Source organism: Pleurodeles waltl, chromosome 6 (assembly GCF_031143425.1).
Source record: "Pleurodeles waltl isolate 20211129_DDA chromosome 6, aPleWal1.hap1.20221129, whole genome shotgun sequence".
NCBI classification, from domain to species: Eukaryota; Metazoa; Chordata; class Amphibia; order Caudata; family Salamandridae; genus Pleurodeles; species Pleurodeles waltl.
Window position 1 is genome coordinate 131,322,231 of NC_090445.1, and position 16,310 is coordinate 131,338,540.

At 46.3% G+C, this 16,310-nt stretch overlaps 1 protein-coding gene across 1 annotated transcript in view; it reads left to right on the forward strand.

Moving 5' to 3' along the window:
* CALCOCO2 (calcium binding and coiled-coil domain 2) overlaps positions 1-16,310 on the forward strand; it is a 433,408-nt gene that overhangs the window by 361,357 nt on the left and 55,741 nt on the right. The window contains exons 13-14 of the mRNA XM_069242013.1: positions 8,201-8,296; positions 9,498-9,615. Of these exons, the coding sequence (XP_069098114.1) occupies positions 8,201-8,296; positions 9,498-9,615 (214 nt within the window). The remainder of the gene's footprint in view (positions 1-8,200; positions 8,297-9,497; positions 9,616-16,310) is intronic.

Here is a 16,310-nt window from a genome sequence, read left to right on the forward strand (position 1 = left end):
GATTTTCTATATACACACACACACACACACATATATATATATATATGTTCGGTGGCATGTGTAGCTGCAGATACATATGCTATGCACAGGTCCTGCTATCTAGTGTTGGGCTCGGAGTGTTACAAGTTGTTGTTCTTCGAAGAAGTCTTTTCGAGTCACAGGACCGAGTGACTCCTCCCTTTCGGCTCCATTGCGCATGGGCATCGACTCCACCTTAGATTGTTTTCTTTCCGCCATCGGGTTCAGACATGTTCCTCTTCACTCCGGCTGTTCGATTTGGAAAACTTAGAAAATCACCGAAAATCGTCTGTATTGTTCTCGATCACACCCCATCTTGCATCGACACCTCGGTACCGGCGGACACACACCTTTGGTTGCCCTTCGGGGCACCCGTGCCCAACCTGGACCTGGTCGGCCCGACCGCAAGAAGCGTCAAACCCTCATGGACCAGACCACGTTCCGATTCTGTCCTCGGTGCCACGCAAAGTATCCCTACACAGATCAACATCGGGTCTGTAATCTGTGTTTGTCACCACATCACCTAGAGGATACTTGTGAGGCCTGCAGGTCCTTCCGTTCCAAGAAGACCTTGAGAGACCAAAGGGCGAGAGGACTACAAATGGCGTCCAAGAGCACCGAACACCTCGACGCGGAAGAAGAGAAGAAGAGGAGATGATCCACACTGCCATCTCCTATCAAGGATCTGATTCGGACGAATCCGACGTTGACCGACCACCGACAGCGGCCCAGCATGTGAGTACGCCTGTCCCGACTCGGACCAAGACCAAACAAAAGGCCTCGGGGACGCCACTGCCGGAAGGCCATGGCTCCACCCGGAAAAAATCAAGCGGTGACCAAGTAACACCTTCGGCACCGAAAAAGGCCACACCCGCATCGAAGTCTTCGGACTCGAGTCGAGACACAGTCTCCGAAAAAATTCGACACCGGTCGAGCCCTGAACCGAGGCCAACTATCACTTTCGGCATTTCGGTACCGAAAAAAACAGCTTTGAAGCCGAAAAGACAATCATATACTGAGGAACATGGACTTTCTAAACAGCTTAAAGAAAGCCATAGATTTGAGGAATAGCTTCAACACATGGAGGAATTTTATGACAGACAAGCCAGGATACAGATCCACAAGGATACTGGCAAGATCCTCACAGCACCTCCCCTCAAATTTAAAAGAAAGCTGGCTTTCCATGGACGTATGGACACTGATCAGCCAAAGGCTAAAGTGCCAAGAGAGCAATCTCAGCCATGCCAGTTTTCTCCAGCACAGTCTCCTCCTCATTCTCCTCAAAGAACTGTCTCACCACCTGCTACACCTACTGCACAGTCACCCACACACACTATGCAGTCACATCAGGACACAGATCCGTGGGATCTTTATGATGACCCTGTGTTAGACAACAGCCCAGAGTGGTATCCGTCTAAACCCTCTCCACCTGAAGATAGCACCTCCTACACACAGGTTTTGGCTAGGGCTGCAGCTTTCCACAATGTAACCATGCACACTGAACCACTAGAGGATGAATTTCTTTTTAATACATTGTCATCAACACACACAACATATCAAAGTCTACCCATGCTCCTGGGTATGCTCAAACATGCCCAACAGATTTTCCAGGAGCCGGTTAAAGGAAGGGCCATAACCCCAAGGGTAGAAAAGAAGTATAAACCACCACTTTCTGACCCAGTATTTATCACGCAACAGCGGCCCCCAGATTCAGTAGTGGTCAGCGCGGCGATGAAAAGAGCTAACTCGCAGTCCTCTGGAGATGCAACCCCTCCAGATAAGGAAAGTAAAAAGTTTGATGTGGCAGGAAAGAGGGTAGCGTCACAAGCAGCCAATCAGTGGCGCATAGAAAACTCACAGGCCCTCCTCGCAAGATACAACAGGGCTCATTGGGATGAGATGAAGGACATTATTCAACATCTCCCCAAAGAACACCAAAAGAGAGCTCAGCAAGTAGTAGAGGAGGGACAGGCGATAACAAATAACCAGATAAAGTCAGCGTTAGACTCCTCTGACACAGCCGCAAGAACCATAAAGACGGCTGTTACCATTAGACGCCATGCATGGCTCAGATCATCAGGTTTTAAACCTGAGATCCAACAGGCTGTCCTCAACATGCCCTTCAACCAACCGCAGTTATTCGGCACACAGGTGGACACAGCCATAGAAAAAATTAAAAAGGATACCGACACAGCCAAAGCGATGGGAGCGCTTTATTCATCCCAATACAGAGGGACATTTCAGAAGCTGCAGTATAGGGGGGGTTTCAGGCCACAGCCCTCAGAACCATGCACCTCACAAATCCCTCATACCAAACACAGTATCAAAGAGGGGGATTTCGAGGGTCCTTCAGAGGGCAATTTCCTAAATCCAGGGGAAAATTCCAATCAACAAAGCAAGCCACTAACAACAAGCAGTGACTTTGCCATCTCCTTCCCCCAACACACATCCCCTGTGGGAGGAAGACTGAAAATGTTCCACAATCAATGGTCAAACATCACAACAGACACATGGGTACTATCAATTATCCAACATGGTTACTGCATAGAATTCACACATTTTCCTCCAGATATTCCCCCAAAAGCGCACAAACTATTGTCGCAACATCTAGCAATGTTACAAACAGAGGTGCAGGCACTATTAACCAAACAAGTCATAGAACTAGTACCTCATCACCAAAAAGGAACAGGGGTCTATTCCCTGTACTTCCTCATTCCCAAAAAGGACAAAATGCTGAGGCCAATATTAGATCTCAGGACCCTCAACCTCTACATTCAATCAGAACACTTCCACATGGTGGTGACACTACAAGATGTAGTCCCATTACTGAAACAGGGAGAATACATGTCAACACTGGATTTAAAAGATGCGTATTTTCACATACCCATCCATCCAGCTCACAGAAAATACCTCAGGTTTGTTATACAAGGAAAACATTACCCATTCAAGGTATTACCCTTCGGGATAACAACAGCCCCTGAGTATTTACAAAATGCCTTGCCGTAGTAGCAGCATACATAAGGAGACAGCACATGCATGTATTCCCATATCTCGACGATTGGCTAATAAAGGCCAACACTCAAAAACAGTGTCAACATCACAGACGTTATGTAATAGATACCCTACACACACTAGGGTTTTCGATAAATTATCAGAAATCACACTTGCAGCCATTCCAAATTCAGCAGTACTTGGGAGCTACACTCAAAACGCGCTTGCAAGTCCAAGCCCACAAAGGGTGCAGTCATTCCACACCATGTTGCCAAAAATACAGCCAAATCATCACTACACAGTCCGATTTGTGATGAAACTCCGAGGCATGATGGCATCATGCATCGCAATTGTCCCAAACGCACGGTTACACATGCGGCCCTTACAACAGTGCCTTGCAAAACAATGGTCTCAGGCACAGGGTCATCTCCAAGATCTAGTGTTGATAGACCGCCAAAACACTATTCGCTTCCGTGGTGGAATCCCACAAATTTAAACAAAGGGCGGCCTTTTCAAGAACCTGTGCCTCACGCCATTCTCACAACAGATGCATCAATGATTGGGTGGGGAGCACACCTCAACAATCACAGTATACAGGGACAGTGGGACAGCAAGCAAAAGCAGCTACACACAAATCACTTAGAGCTGCTAGCAGTCTTTCTAGCACTAAGAGCCTTTCAGCCTCTTCTAGCTCACAAACAGATTCTTGTCAAAACAGACAATATGACAACAATGTACTACTTAAACAAACAAGGGGGAACACACTCACCGCAACTTTGCCTCATAGCACAAAACATTTGGCATTGGGCAATTCACAACAACATTCGCCTAATAGCTCAGTACATTCCAGGGATTCACAATCAATTAGCAGACAACCTCAGTCGGGATCACCAGCAAACTCACAAGTGGGAAATACATCCCCAGGTACTACAGAAACACTTTCGTCAGTGGGGAACACCAGACACAGATCTGTTCGCCACAAACCAAAACGCAAAATGCCAAAACGTCGCGACCAGGTACCCCCACCCTCAGTCCAAGGGCAATGCTCCATGGATCAACTGGTCAGGGATATTTGCTTACGCTTTTCCCCCTCTCCCACTCATTCCATTTCTAGTCAACAAACTGCGGCAAAACAAACTCAAACTAATACTTATAGCACCAACGTGGGCACGCCAACCATGATACACCACACTGTTGGACCTCTCAATAGTACCACACGTCAAGCTCCCAAACAGGCCAGATCTGTTGACACAACACAAACAGCAGATCAGACACCCCAATCCAGCGATGCTCAATCTAGTAATCTGGCTCCTGAAATCTTAGAGTTTGGCTATCTGAATCTTCCAACTGAGTGTATGGAAGTCATTAAAGAGGCAAGAAAACCTACCACAAGGCACTGTTATGCTAACAAATGGAAAATATTTATTTTCTATTGCCAAGCAAAACACAACACCTTTGGATGCGTCCATACAAGACATCGTAGGTTACTTACTCCACCTACAAAAAGCAAATCTAGCTTTTTCATCCATCAAGATACATCTCACTGCAATTTCGGCTTATTTGCTAAATAAACAGACAAAATCCCTATTTAGGATGCCAGTCATTAAAGCCTTCATGGAAGGCCTAAAATGAATCATACCTTCAAGAATTCCACTAGTACCCTCGTGGAATCTTAATATTGTACTTACACGACTCATGGGTCCACCATTTGAATCCATGCACTCTTTTCAGATCCAATTCTTAACTTGGAAAGTAGCATTTCTAGTGGCAATCACTTCATTGCAAAGAGTTAGTGAAATACAGGCTTTCACTATTGAAGAACCCTTTATACAAGTACACAAACATAAAGTTGTACTCCGCACAAATCCAAAATTTCTACCAAAAGTAATTTCGACGTTTCATTTAAACCAAACAATGGAACTCCCAGTCTTCTTCCCACAGTCAGACTCAGTGGCACAAAGGGCACTGCATACATTAGATCTAAAAAGAGCTCTAATGTATTACATCGACAGAACAAAAGCATTTCGTAAAACTAAACAGTTGTTCGTCGCATTCCAAAAACTCCATACTGGTAACCCTGTATCCAAACAAGGCATAGCCAGATGGATAGTGAAATGTATACAAACTTGTTACCTAAAAGCTAAAAGACAACTACTCATTACACCAAAAGCACATTCCACTACAAAGAAAGGAGCAACAATGGCCTTTCTGAGAAACATACCAATGACCGAGATTTGTAAGGCAGCCACTTGGTCCACACCTCATACTTTACATTACCAAGCATTACTGTGTAGATGTGTTAGCAACACAACAAGCCACAGTAGGACAGGCTGTACTAAGAACATTATTTCAGACAACTTCAACTCCTACAGGCTGGCCACCACTTTGGGGAGGATTACTGCTTTGTAGTCTATGCATAGCATGTGTATCTGCCGCTACACATGCCACCGAATGGAAGATGTCACTTACCCAGTGTACATCTGTTTGTGGCATGTTCCGCTGCACATTCACATGCGCCCTCCCTCCTCCCCGGGAGCCTGTAGCCATTTAAGTTATTGTACATATGTATATAAACATTCCTTTACTTAAATGTTGTAGATACATCTCTATTCCATTGCACGGACATCTCTCTATTTACACTCTATCACTCCTACCTTACCCTCTGCGGGAAAACAGTCTAAGATGGAGTCGATGCCCATGCGCCATGGAGCCAAAAGGGAGGAGTCACTCGGTCCCATGATTCGAAAAGACTTCTTTGAAGAAAAACAACTTGTAACACTCCGAGCCCAACACTAGATGGCAGGACCTGTGCATAGCATGTGAATCTGCAGTGGAACATGCCACGAACAGATGTACACTGGGTAAGTGACATTTTCCATATATATAGTTTTTACTTCAAACAGTCAAATAAAGAGGTAAAATCCGTAACTGTTGGTTCTTCCATGACTCTGCGCTTCTGGCGTGGAAAGTTGTGGGAAAAGAACTGACGTACACGCGCCAAGACGGCGTCTACATAGACAACCTTGACGTCATAGACGGCTCCAACGACGCTGATGATGCACGCGGAGCTGGTCGACGCACGCGGATCCGAACGACGGCGCCCGACGGCATGCGCAGGGTACTGCTCAGAAAAATTCTGGATTCGAAGCTGACGCTAGGGAATTCTAAGGTAAGGAATTGGCAGCTAGATAGAGCCTCTAACAAATACCTTGTTACCAAAGATAAGTAACTTGTTCTTCTGGATGCTCTTCATCATCAGTTCATTTTTTGCCTTAGTCGAGTCTGAAGGACACCATAGCACTAATCACTTTATACATGGCATCCGCAGTCAGCGTATTTCATGTAAGCTGAGCAGAAAGAAAACGTCTTGCTGGCCATTTTTTCACTTTGTTATACCAAGGATAAATTCACATTAAAGAAAACCCCAGGTTTCTTACTCTGCATATTGTAAAGAACAGGTGACTAGTTCTCGCGCGAGGATACCTTTACGGTTACAGCTGCGCAGTATCAATTTGAATTCATTTCATCCAGGCAGTGTTCACTGGATGAGTGGGACGGCTCTTCACCTATCAGTAACTCCACAAGACTTGGGTTAAGTGTCGGCAAATTCCTGTATTTTCTTAAATGAATAACTAGAAGACAATGGTAGAGAAGGATCTCTGATGGACCCAGCATGGAGGCATTAAAATGCAATGAAATGTCCTGTTGGCTGCAGGCTGGAGTTCAAAGCAGGGCTGAACCATAGGCTAACAGGCATAGGCAACCTTTTAAAGCAAAGAGAGGAGGCTACAAAATCGGTGATGTACTTTGATAGAGAACAAGCAATGGTATGTACCCCAAAGCACCAGCTCTGCTATCTCACAAGCCCAGAAGGTCACAAATGGTTGTATGGTCGAGGTTTGGATGCTGCCGATTGATCAGATAAGATTTGGGCTCTGGTATGTCTCCACCTGGGCACCATCATGAGATCAGTACTTGCTTTGTTGCCCTTTCCGTTGTGAATCCTACTAGGGGATATCCTGTAGGGCACAGGATTCCTCATACACCTTTAGTGTCTCTCGAAACACTCTTCTGGGCTACTGAACAATAAAGAATGGTTGGTCATTGTACAAAATTGGAAGAGACCAGTAATGACTACCTAGTTTGATACCTAGAGTACTGATTAGTGAGGAAACTAAATGACTTTGTCATTGATTGCACTAAATATTACTGGCGTACTTGGAAAAGTGTTCAGAGGTGACCAAGTAGTGGAAAGTCTTCTGCAAGATGATGTTCCAAGTCCACTGAAAGCAAGAGACACATTCATGATGAACAGATCTTCATCATGGAAGTCAGGTCTTGCAGTGATCCCAGTCTTTTAGAGGAGACACATTGGCAGTTTTGGGCTACTTTGTTGTTGGAGGATGTAATGATCAAAAATGTCTTTATGCCCAGTTTAAAAGGTGTTTTATTAAGCTTTGTGTCTTGAAGATAAGATACATATCCAGATAAGGATGTTCTAAGCTTTGGGTTACACATACCTTACATATTCAGTTTTCATGCTGCAGAGATAGCTTTATAGTTTTAAAGTCCTCACAGTGTCAGACATCAAATAGCAGATTTATTCCTCATGTTGTATAGATCCCACAAGTACCCGCCTCACACAACAGACCTGTTTGCTATTTTTAATGGAATTCACTGGTTCAAACATCACACAGCAGAACAAGCTCCTATTTTACATCGATCCCTGCAGTTCATCCCATAGTAGAACTATCTCCTTTTTAGATAGATCTCACAGGTTTAAATGTCATGCAGCAAATCTGTCTCCCTGTCAAATTAATTACATAGTAGAGCTACCCTCAGGTTATACATGCAGATTTCAAATGTACAGATATGACACAACAGAGCTATTCTATATGTTGCATAGATCTGTCTGGATCAAATATAAGGCAGCATAACTGAGCCCCCGTTACTGAAATCTTCAGGTTCAAATTCCATACCACCGGACCAGGTCAACATAGATCTTACATGTGGTTCTGAGGCAAGGAGAATGTTGTCTACAAATTGATTGAAAGAACAAACTGCACTGCGAAAGCTGAAATTCTACCGTTTACTACTGATAAGTATTTATTCCCAGTCTGGACATACTTAAGAGCTGTTTCAGTTCCCTTACTTTGGTTTTCTCACCGTTTGACTTTTTCTCTTCTAACAGCAAGTGGTCACTGATCTAACCAGAAAAGTGCAGACCTTGCATGAACTACTGAAAATTCGGGAAATGGAGCAGGCCGACATTGCACAGGAAAACCAAGTAAGCTGGCTGCATTGAATGAACATTTGATATCTTAAAGGAACAGCCTCACCCAGTATGACTGCTAGAAGGTCCGCCCCCAGCTGAAAGCACATGTATGGGGAAATGTTGAAATTTCTCTTTCTGTTGTGAAATTGACTTTTCTTCAGCCTTAATTACAGGTGACAGCCTTTTTGGAAACTCTCTCTGCTTCACAAAAAGTCACTATGCTACTTAATGGACCTGAGTATGTTCTCAGGAGAGCTGGTTTATTTACAAGCCCTGTTTCACTAGTCCCATTACTGTATTGAGATGGGGTGTACTTTGTAGTAGGATATATATCCTAGGGAAAGGTGAACCTTTCTGCCCAGGTGGCACAAGCTCTATAGGCAGGATTGCTGCCCATCAATCTGCAGACATTTGGATTTTGCTAAAAAAAAAAAATTGTGCATCAGTGTCTGCTGACCTCTTAAGACACTAAGTAGAATTAGTATTATCAACATCTGCAGACCTACGGTGGCAATGTGCAGGGTTTGGTTATCAGCTCTCAAGTGGAAGTTATATGTTAATAGCATTGGACAGGAAAGGATAGGTTACTGGCATGACCTGCAAGGATAGACTATCCACTTTGAACTAGAATGGAGAAATCATTAGTATTGAACTGGAATGGACATACTAATGCCCTTACGCGGAGTGATATGTTGTGTCCGTGCAAGGATTGGAAAGGATAGGTAATCAGACATGAGCTGAAATAGAAATGCTGTCAGCATGTTCTGCAAGGCATAAACTCTATACCATGCCCCAGGAGGCCAAGTGGTGATCAGCAATGAATCAGTAAAATAGATAGATCTAGTTAAGGATATCTGTGTCAACTGAGAGAGGTTATTGTCATCCATGAGCTGAAAGGAAAATGTCTTCACCATATTTTATGGTGGTAAAGACGCAAATGTAAAATATTTACCACTTATAATATTCTTCTTGTATGAGGAGTTGTGTTTTAAGCATAAATACAAACAGGATATAATCTGAAGGCTGAAGGGATATGTTATCGGCCATGAGCTTGGGGGGATAATTTAGCAGACACAAACCAGAAGAAATAGTTTATCAATATCAGCCTGAAGGGATATGTCATCTGACAAGAATTATAGGGGTTTAGAGTATCAGTTTAGATGGGGGAAGAGATATGTTTTTAGACATTAAGTATTCTCTTCATTCTGCACAGAGACTGAAGCAAGTACGCCAGTCCAGTTTAACCCAGTCACCCTCACTGATACGACAAGAGGAACACCGTGGAGCTCAGTCAGAAAATGAAGAACTCATATTTGGAAATCCTTATAAAAGTAAGTAGATCACTGTGTATGCAGAAGCCCTTCATTTCATTGTATTCTTTGGGACCAACCTGAACTTCAAGAATTTTGTTGAGATGTTTAAGTTCCTATTTTGTATTTCTTTTTTTACTAGGGTGGGCAAAGTATAGAGTAAGCAGGACTTAAGCTGGAGAGTAAAGAGAGCAGGCCAGAAATTGTCAGACTGTATGCATGTGGCATTTGTTATCTACAAAAACAAACCTGTTTCTACACCACTAGAGGTATGGCAACCATTGGAAGTAGGTACTCCAAAGTTATAATACCACTGACATCAAGAGCTGTAGATGTAATACAAAGGAACCTAGTGTAGGAAAGTACCATCTTGCCTGGCATGTTACCCCCATTTTTCACTGTAAGTATGTTGTTTTAGCCCTTGTGTCACTGGGATCCTGCTACGCAGGACCCCAGTGCTCATAGTATGTGCCCTGTATGTGTTCACTGTGTGGGCCTAACTGTATCACTGAGGCTCTGCTAACCAGAGCCTCAGTGTTTATGCTCTCTCTGCTTTCTAAATTTGTCACTGCAGGCTAGTGACTACATTTACCAATTCTCATTGGCACACTGGTACACCCATATAATTCCCTTATATATGGTACTTAGGTATCCAGGGTATTGGGGTTCCAGGAGATCCCTATGGGCTGCAGCATTTCTTTTGCCACCCATAGGGAGCTCAGGCAATTCTTACACAGGCCTGCCACTGCAGCCTGAGTGAAATAACGTCCACGTTATTTCACAGCCATTTTTCACTGCACATAAGTAACTTATAAGTCACCTATATGTCTAACCCTCACTTGGTGAAGGTTGGGTGCCAAGTTATTTAGTGTGTGGGCACCCTGGCACTAGCCAAGGTGCCCCCACATCGTTCAAGGCAATTTCCCCGAACTTTGTGAGTGCGGGGACACCATTACATGCATGCACTATACATAGGTCACTACCTATGTATAGCGTCACAATGGTAACTTCGAACATGGCCATGTAACATGTCTAAGATCATGGATTGTCCATTCTGGTATTGGGGGGGCAATTCCATGATCCCCCGGGTCTCTAGCACAGAACCCGGGTACTGCCAAACTGCCTTTCCATGGTTTCCACTGCAGCTGCTGCCAACCCCTCAGACAGGATTCTGCCCTCCTGGGGTCTGGGCAGCCCCGGCCCAGGAAGGCAGAACAAAGGATTTCCTCTGAGAAGAGGGTGTTACACCCTCTCCCTTTTGAAATAGGTGTGTAGGGCTGGGGAAGTGTAGTCTGCACCGGTTCAGGGATCCCCCAACCCTGCTCTGGTGCGAAACTGGACAAAGGAAAGGGGAGTGACCACTCCCCTGACTAGTACCTCCCAGGGGAGGTGCCCAGTGCTCCTCCAGTGTGTCCCAGACCTCTGCCATCTTGGAAACAGAGGTGTTGGGGGCACACTGGACTGCTCTGAGTGGCCAGTGCCAGCAGGTGACGTCAGAGACCCCCTCTGATAGGCTCTTACCTTTCTTGGTAGCCAATCCTCCTTTCTTGGTAGCCAAACCTCCTTTTCTGGCTATTTAGGGTCTCTCCTCTGGGGTATTCTTCAGATAATGAATGCAAGAGCTCACCATGGTTCCTCTGCACTTCCCTCTTCAACTTCTGCCAAGAATCGACCGCTGACTGCTCCAGGACGCCTGCAAAACCGCAACAAAGTAGCAAGGCGACTACCAGCAACATTGTAGCGCCTAATCCTGCAGACTCTCTCGACTGCGTCCTGGTGGTGCATGCTCTGAGGGCTGTCTGCCTTCACCCTGCACTGGAAATCCTGAAGAAATCTCCTGTGGGTTGACGGAATCTTCCCCCTGCTAACGCAGGCACCAAACTTCTGCATCACCAGGCCTCTGGGTCCCCTCTCATCTCGACGAGCGTGGTCCCTGGAATACAGGAGCTATATCCAAGTGACTCCCACAGTCCAGTGATCCTTCAGTCCAAGTTTGGTGGAGGTAAGTCCTTGCCTCCCCATGCTAGACTGCAAACCTGTGTACTGCGTGATTTGCAGCTGCTCCGGCTTCTGTGCACTTCTCCAAGGATTCCTTTGTGCACAGCCTCGCCTGGGTCCCCAGCACTCCGTCCTGCAATGCTCAACCCTCTGAGTGGACTCTGATGTCGTGGGGCCCTCCTTTGTGACTCTGCGTGGACTCCGGTTCACAAATCTTCTAAGTGCCTGCTCCGGTACTTCTGCGGGTGCTGCATGCTTCTGTTGGGGCTCTCTGAGTTGCTGAGCGCCCCCTCTGTCTCCTCCTCCAAGGGGTGACATCCTGGTCCTTCCTGGTCCTCAGCAGCACCCAAAAACCTCTACCGCGACCCTTGCAGCTAGCAAGGCTTGTTTGCGGTATTTCTGCGTAGAAACACTTCTGCAACCTCCAGCATGCCGGGGGCCACCTTCCATCCAAAGGAGAAGTGCCTAGCTCTCTTTGTTGTTGCAGAATCCTAGGCTTCTTCCACCCGGAGGCAGCCTTCTTGCACCTTCATCTGGGGTTTCCTGGGCTACTGCCCCCCCGGACACTATCATAACTCTTGTACTTGGTCCCCTTGCCTTGCAGGTCCTCAGGCCCGGGAATCTGTATTCAGTGCTTTGCTGGTGTTTGTGGTTCTTGCAGAATCCCCCTATCACGACTATTGTGTCCTATTGGAGTAGTAGGGGAACATTACTCCTACTTTTTGGGGTCTTGGGGGGGGTATCTTGGACACCCTGACTGTTTTCTTACAGTACCAGCGACCCTCTACAAGCTCCCATAGGTCTGGGGTCCATTCGTGATTTGCATTCCACTTTTGGAGTATATGGTTTGTGTTGCCCCTAGACCTATGTTCACCTATTGCATCCTAGTGTAATCCTACACTGTTTGCATTACTTTTCTTACTATTACTTACCTGTTTTGGGTTTGTGTACATATAACTTGTGTATGTTACTTACCTTCTAACTGAGGGTACTCACTGAGATTCTTGTGGCATATTGTCATAAAAATAAAGTACCTTTATTTTTAGTAACTCTGAGTATTGTGTTTTCTTATGATATTGTGCTATATGATATAAGTGGTATAGTAGGAGCTTTGCATGTCTCCTAGTTCAGCCTAAGCTGCTTTGCCATAGCTACCTTCTATCAGCCTAAGCTGCTAGAAACACCTCTATTCTGCTAATAAGGGATAACTGGACCTGGCACAGGGTGTAAGTACCACAAGGTACCCGCTATAAGCCAGGCCAGTCTCCTACACCTAGCCACTGATTTAACAACATACACATCACCACTGGGCTTTTTCTTCAATACTCTTACTTTTGAGGAAAGCTGGAGCAAAATAATACCTTGGGTGACTCAGAAATGCAGTTACATTTTTGGGTGTGGTTCTCTCTTTTTTACAATTCTTCTACAGGTGAAGGGGGAACATTACTTCTCCAGTATAGGGGTATCTTTCATAGATTCACATGCTTGAATCATTCCCCGTCGTCAAAGTGGGAGTCCCACGGTACATAGAAAGCAGTATATTAAATTATTATTATTTTTTTCTTTTTTTTACATTGAGGTCAGTGGTAAAAATACATTCACCTTGTAGGAAGTTGGCTCTGTATGTACTATTTCAAAGTAAGAAATAGTGTGCACAGAGTCCAAGGGTTCCCCTTAGAGGTAAGATAGTGGCAAAAAGAGATAATTCTAATGCTCTATTTTGTGGTAGTGTGGTCGAGCAGTAGGCTTATCAGAGGGTAGTGTTAAGCATTTGTTGTACACACACAGGCAATAAATGAGGAACACACACTCAAAGACTTACTCCAGGCCAATAGGTTTTTATATAGGAAAATATATTTTCTTAGTTTATTTTAAGAACCACAGGTTCAAGATTTACAAGTAATACTTCAAATGAAAGGTATTTCACTCCGGTATTCAAGGAACTTCGAATATTCACAATAGCATGTACAGTTTTGACAAAAATGGCAATAAGCTATTTTAAAAGTGGACACAATGCAAAAATCAACATGTCCTGGGGGAGGTAAGTAATTGTTAAGTTCACAGGTCAGTAAAACACTTACAGGGTTCAAAGTTGGGTCCAAGGTAGCCCACCGTTGGGGGTTCAAGGCAACCCCAAAGTTACCACACCAGCAGCTCAGGGCCGATCAGGTGCAGAGGTCAGAGAGGTGCCCAAAACACATAGGCTCCAATGGAAACAGGGGTGCCCCGGTTCCAGTCTGCCAGCAGGTAAGTACCCGCGTCCTTGGAGGGCAGACCAGGGGGGTTTTGTAGGGCGCCGGGAGAGACACAAGCAGGCCCAGAAAGTACACCCTCAGCGGCACAGGGGCGGCCGGGTGCAGCGTACAAACAGGCGTTGGATTTTGTATTGAAAGCAATGGGGAGACCCGGGGGTCTCTTCAACGATGCAGGCAGGCACAGGGAGGGCTCCTCGGGGTAGCCACCACCTGGGCTAGGCAGAGGGTCACCTGGGGGTCGCTCCTGCACTGGAGTTCGGTTCCTTCTTGACCTGGGGGCTGCGGGTGCAGTGTTGGTTCCAGGCGTCGGTTCCCTTGTTACAGGCAGTTGCGATCAGGGGGAGCCTCTGGATGTCCTCTGCAGGCGTCGCTGTGGGGGTTTAGGGGGGTCAACACTGGCTACTCACGGGCTCGCAGTCGCGGGGGAGTCCACCCTGTAGTGTTAGTTTTCCGCAGGTTGAGCTGGGGGCGTCGGGTGCAGAGTGGAAAGTCTCACGCTTCCGGCAGGAAACGTGGGGGCTTTAAAGTTGCTTCTTTGTTGCAGAAAGTTGCAGTTTGTTGAACAGGGCCGCTGTTCTCGGGACCTTCTTGGTCCTTTAGATGCAGGGCAGTTCCCTGAGGCTTCAGAGGTCGCTGGTCCCTGTTGGATGCGTCACTGTTGCAGTTTTCGTCGAAGTAGGGAGACAGGCCGGTGGAGCTGGGGCCAAATCAGTTGTCGTCTCCATCTTCACTGCAGGGCTTCAGGTCAGCAGTCCTTCTTCTTCTTTAGGTTGCAGGAATCTATCTTCCTCGGTTCTGGGGGCCCGTAAATACTGGATTTAGGGGTGTGTTTAGGTCTGGGAGGGCAGTAGTCAATGGCTACTGTCCTTGAGGGTGGTTACACCCTCTTTGTGCCTCCTCCCTGTGGGGAGAGGGGCACATCCCTAATCCTATTGGGGGAATCCTCCTTCTACAAGATGGAGGATTTCTAAAAGTAAGAGTCACCTCAGCTCAGGACACCTTAGGGGCTGTCCTGACTGGTGGGTGACTCCTCCTTGTTTTTCTAATTATCTCCTCCAGCCTTGCCGCCAAACGTTGGGGCAGTGGCCGGAGGGGCGGGCATCTCCACTAGCTGGGATGCCGTGTGGCGCTGTAACAAAGGGGGTGAGCCTTTGAGGCTCACCGCCAGGTGTTACAGTTCCTGCAGGGGGAGGTGAGAAGCACCTCCACCCAGTACAGGCTTTGTTCCTGGCCAGAGTGACAAAGGCACTCTCCCCATGTGTCCAGCAACATGTCTGGTGTGTGGCAGGCTGGCGAAGACTAGTCAGCCCACACTGGAAATCGGGTATGTTTTCAGGGGGCATCTCTAAGATGCCCTCTGGGTGTATTTTACAATAAAGTGCACACTGGCATCAGTGTGCATTTATTTTGCTGAGAAGTTTAATACCAAACTTCCCAGTTTTCAGTGTAGCCATTATGGTGCTGTGGAGTTCGTGTTTGACAGACTCCCAGACCATATACTCTTATGGCTACCCTGCACTTACAATGTCTAAGGTTTTGCTTAGACACTGTAGGGGCATAGTGCTCATGCACATATGCCCTCACCTGTGGTATAGTGCACCCTGCCTTAGGGCTGTAAGGCCTGCTAGAGGGGTGACTTACCTATGCCACAGGCAGTGTGAGGTTGGCATGGCACTCTGAGGGGAGTGCCATGTCGACTTAGTCATTTTCTCCCCACCAGCACACACAAGCTGGGAAGCAGTGTGTATGTGCTGACTGAAGGGTCCCTAGGGTGGCATAAGACATGCTGCAGCCCTTAGAGACCTTCCCTGGCATCAGGGCCCTTGGTACCAGGGGTACCAGTTACGAGGGACTTACCTGGTTGCTAGGGTTGTGCCAGTTGTGGAGACAAAGGTACAGTTTAGGGAAAGAACACTGATGCTGGGGCCTGGTTAGCAGGGTCCCAGCACACTTTCAAATCATAACTTAGCATCAGCAAAGGCAAAAAGTCAGGGGGTAACCATGCCAAGGAGGCATTTCCTTACACACCTTCATAGCTTATTAGCTTCATTTGAAAAGACCGAAGGTCCAGCTAATCAGGCAAGACCACCCTTTAGAACCCTCAGCACAAAGGCTCAGTCTCTCAGATTTTCTACTGCACGTCATGTGTAAGGAATTCTCCCTGAGCTCTGCTCAGTTTACCTTTTTCCTCAGGAATTTTTTCCAGATATTGTGTTTCCACTTCATCTGCTGTACGTTCTACAACATGTCTACAGCAAAGAAAGGTTTATTTCGACCTTGCAGCACCTGTGGTAAGCTAAGGCCTCACTGTGAGGACCCAGCGCATAAGGTGAAGGACTGTAAGATTTGTAGAACCTTTCCCAGCAAGACTCTGAGAGACAGAGAAGCCAGGCTCCTTCTCTGGCTTCAGAAACGTAAGTCCAGAGAATCTCTCTCTGATGAGGAGGACAGTGACACCTCCGT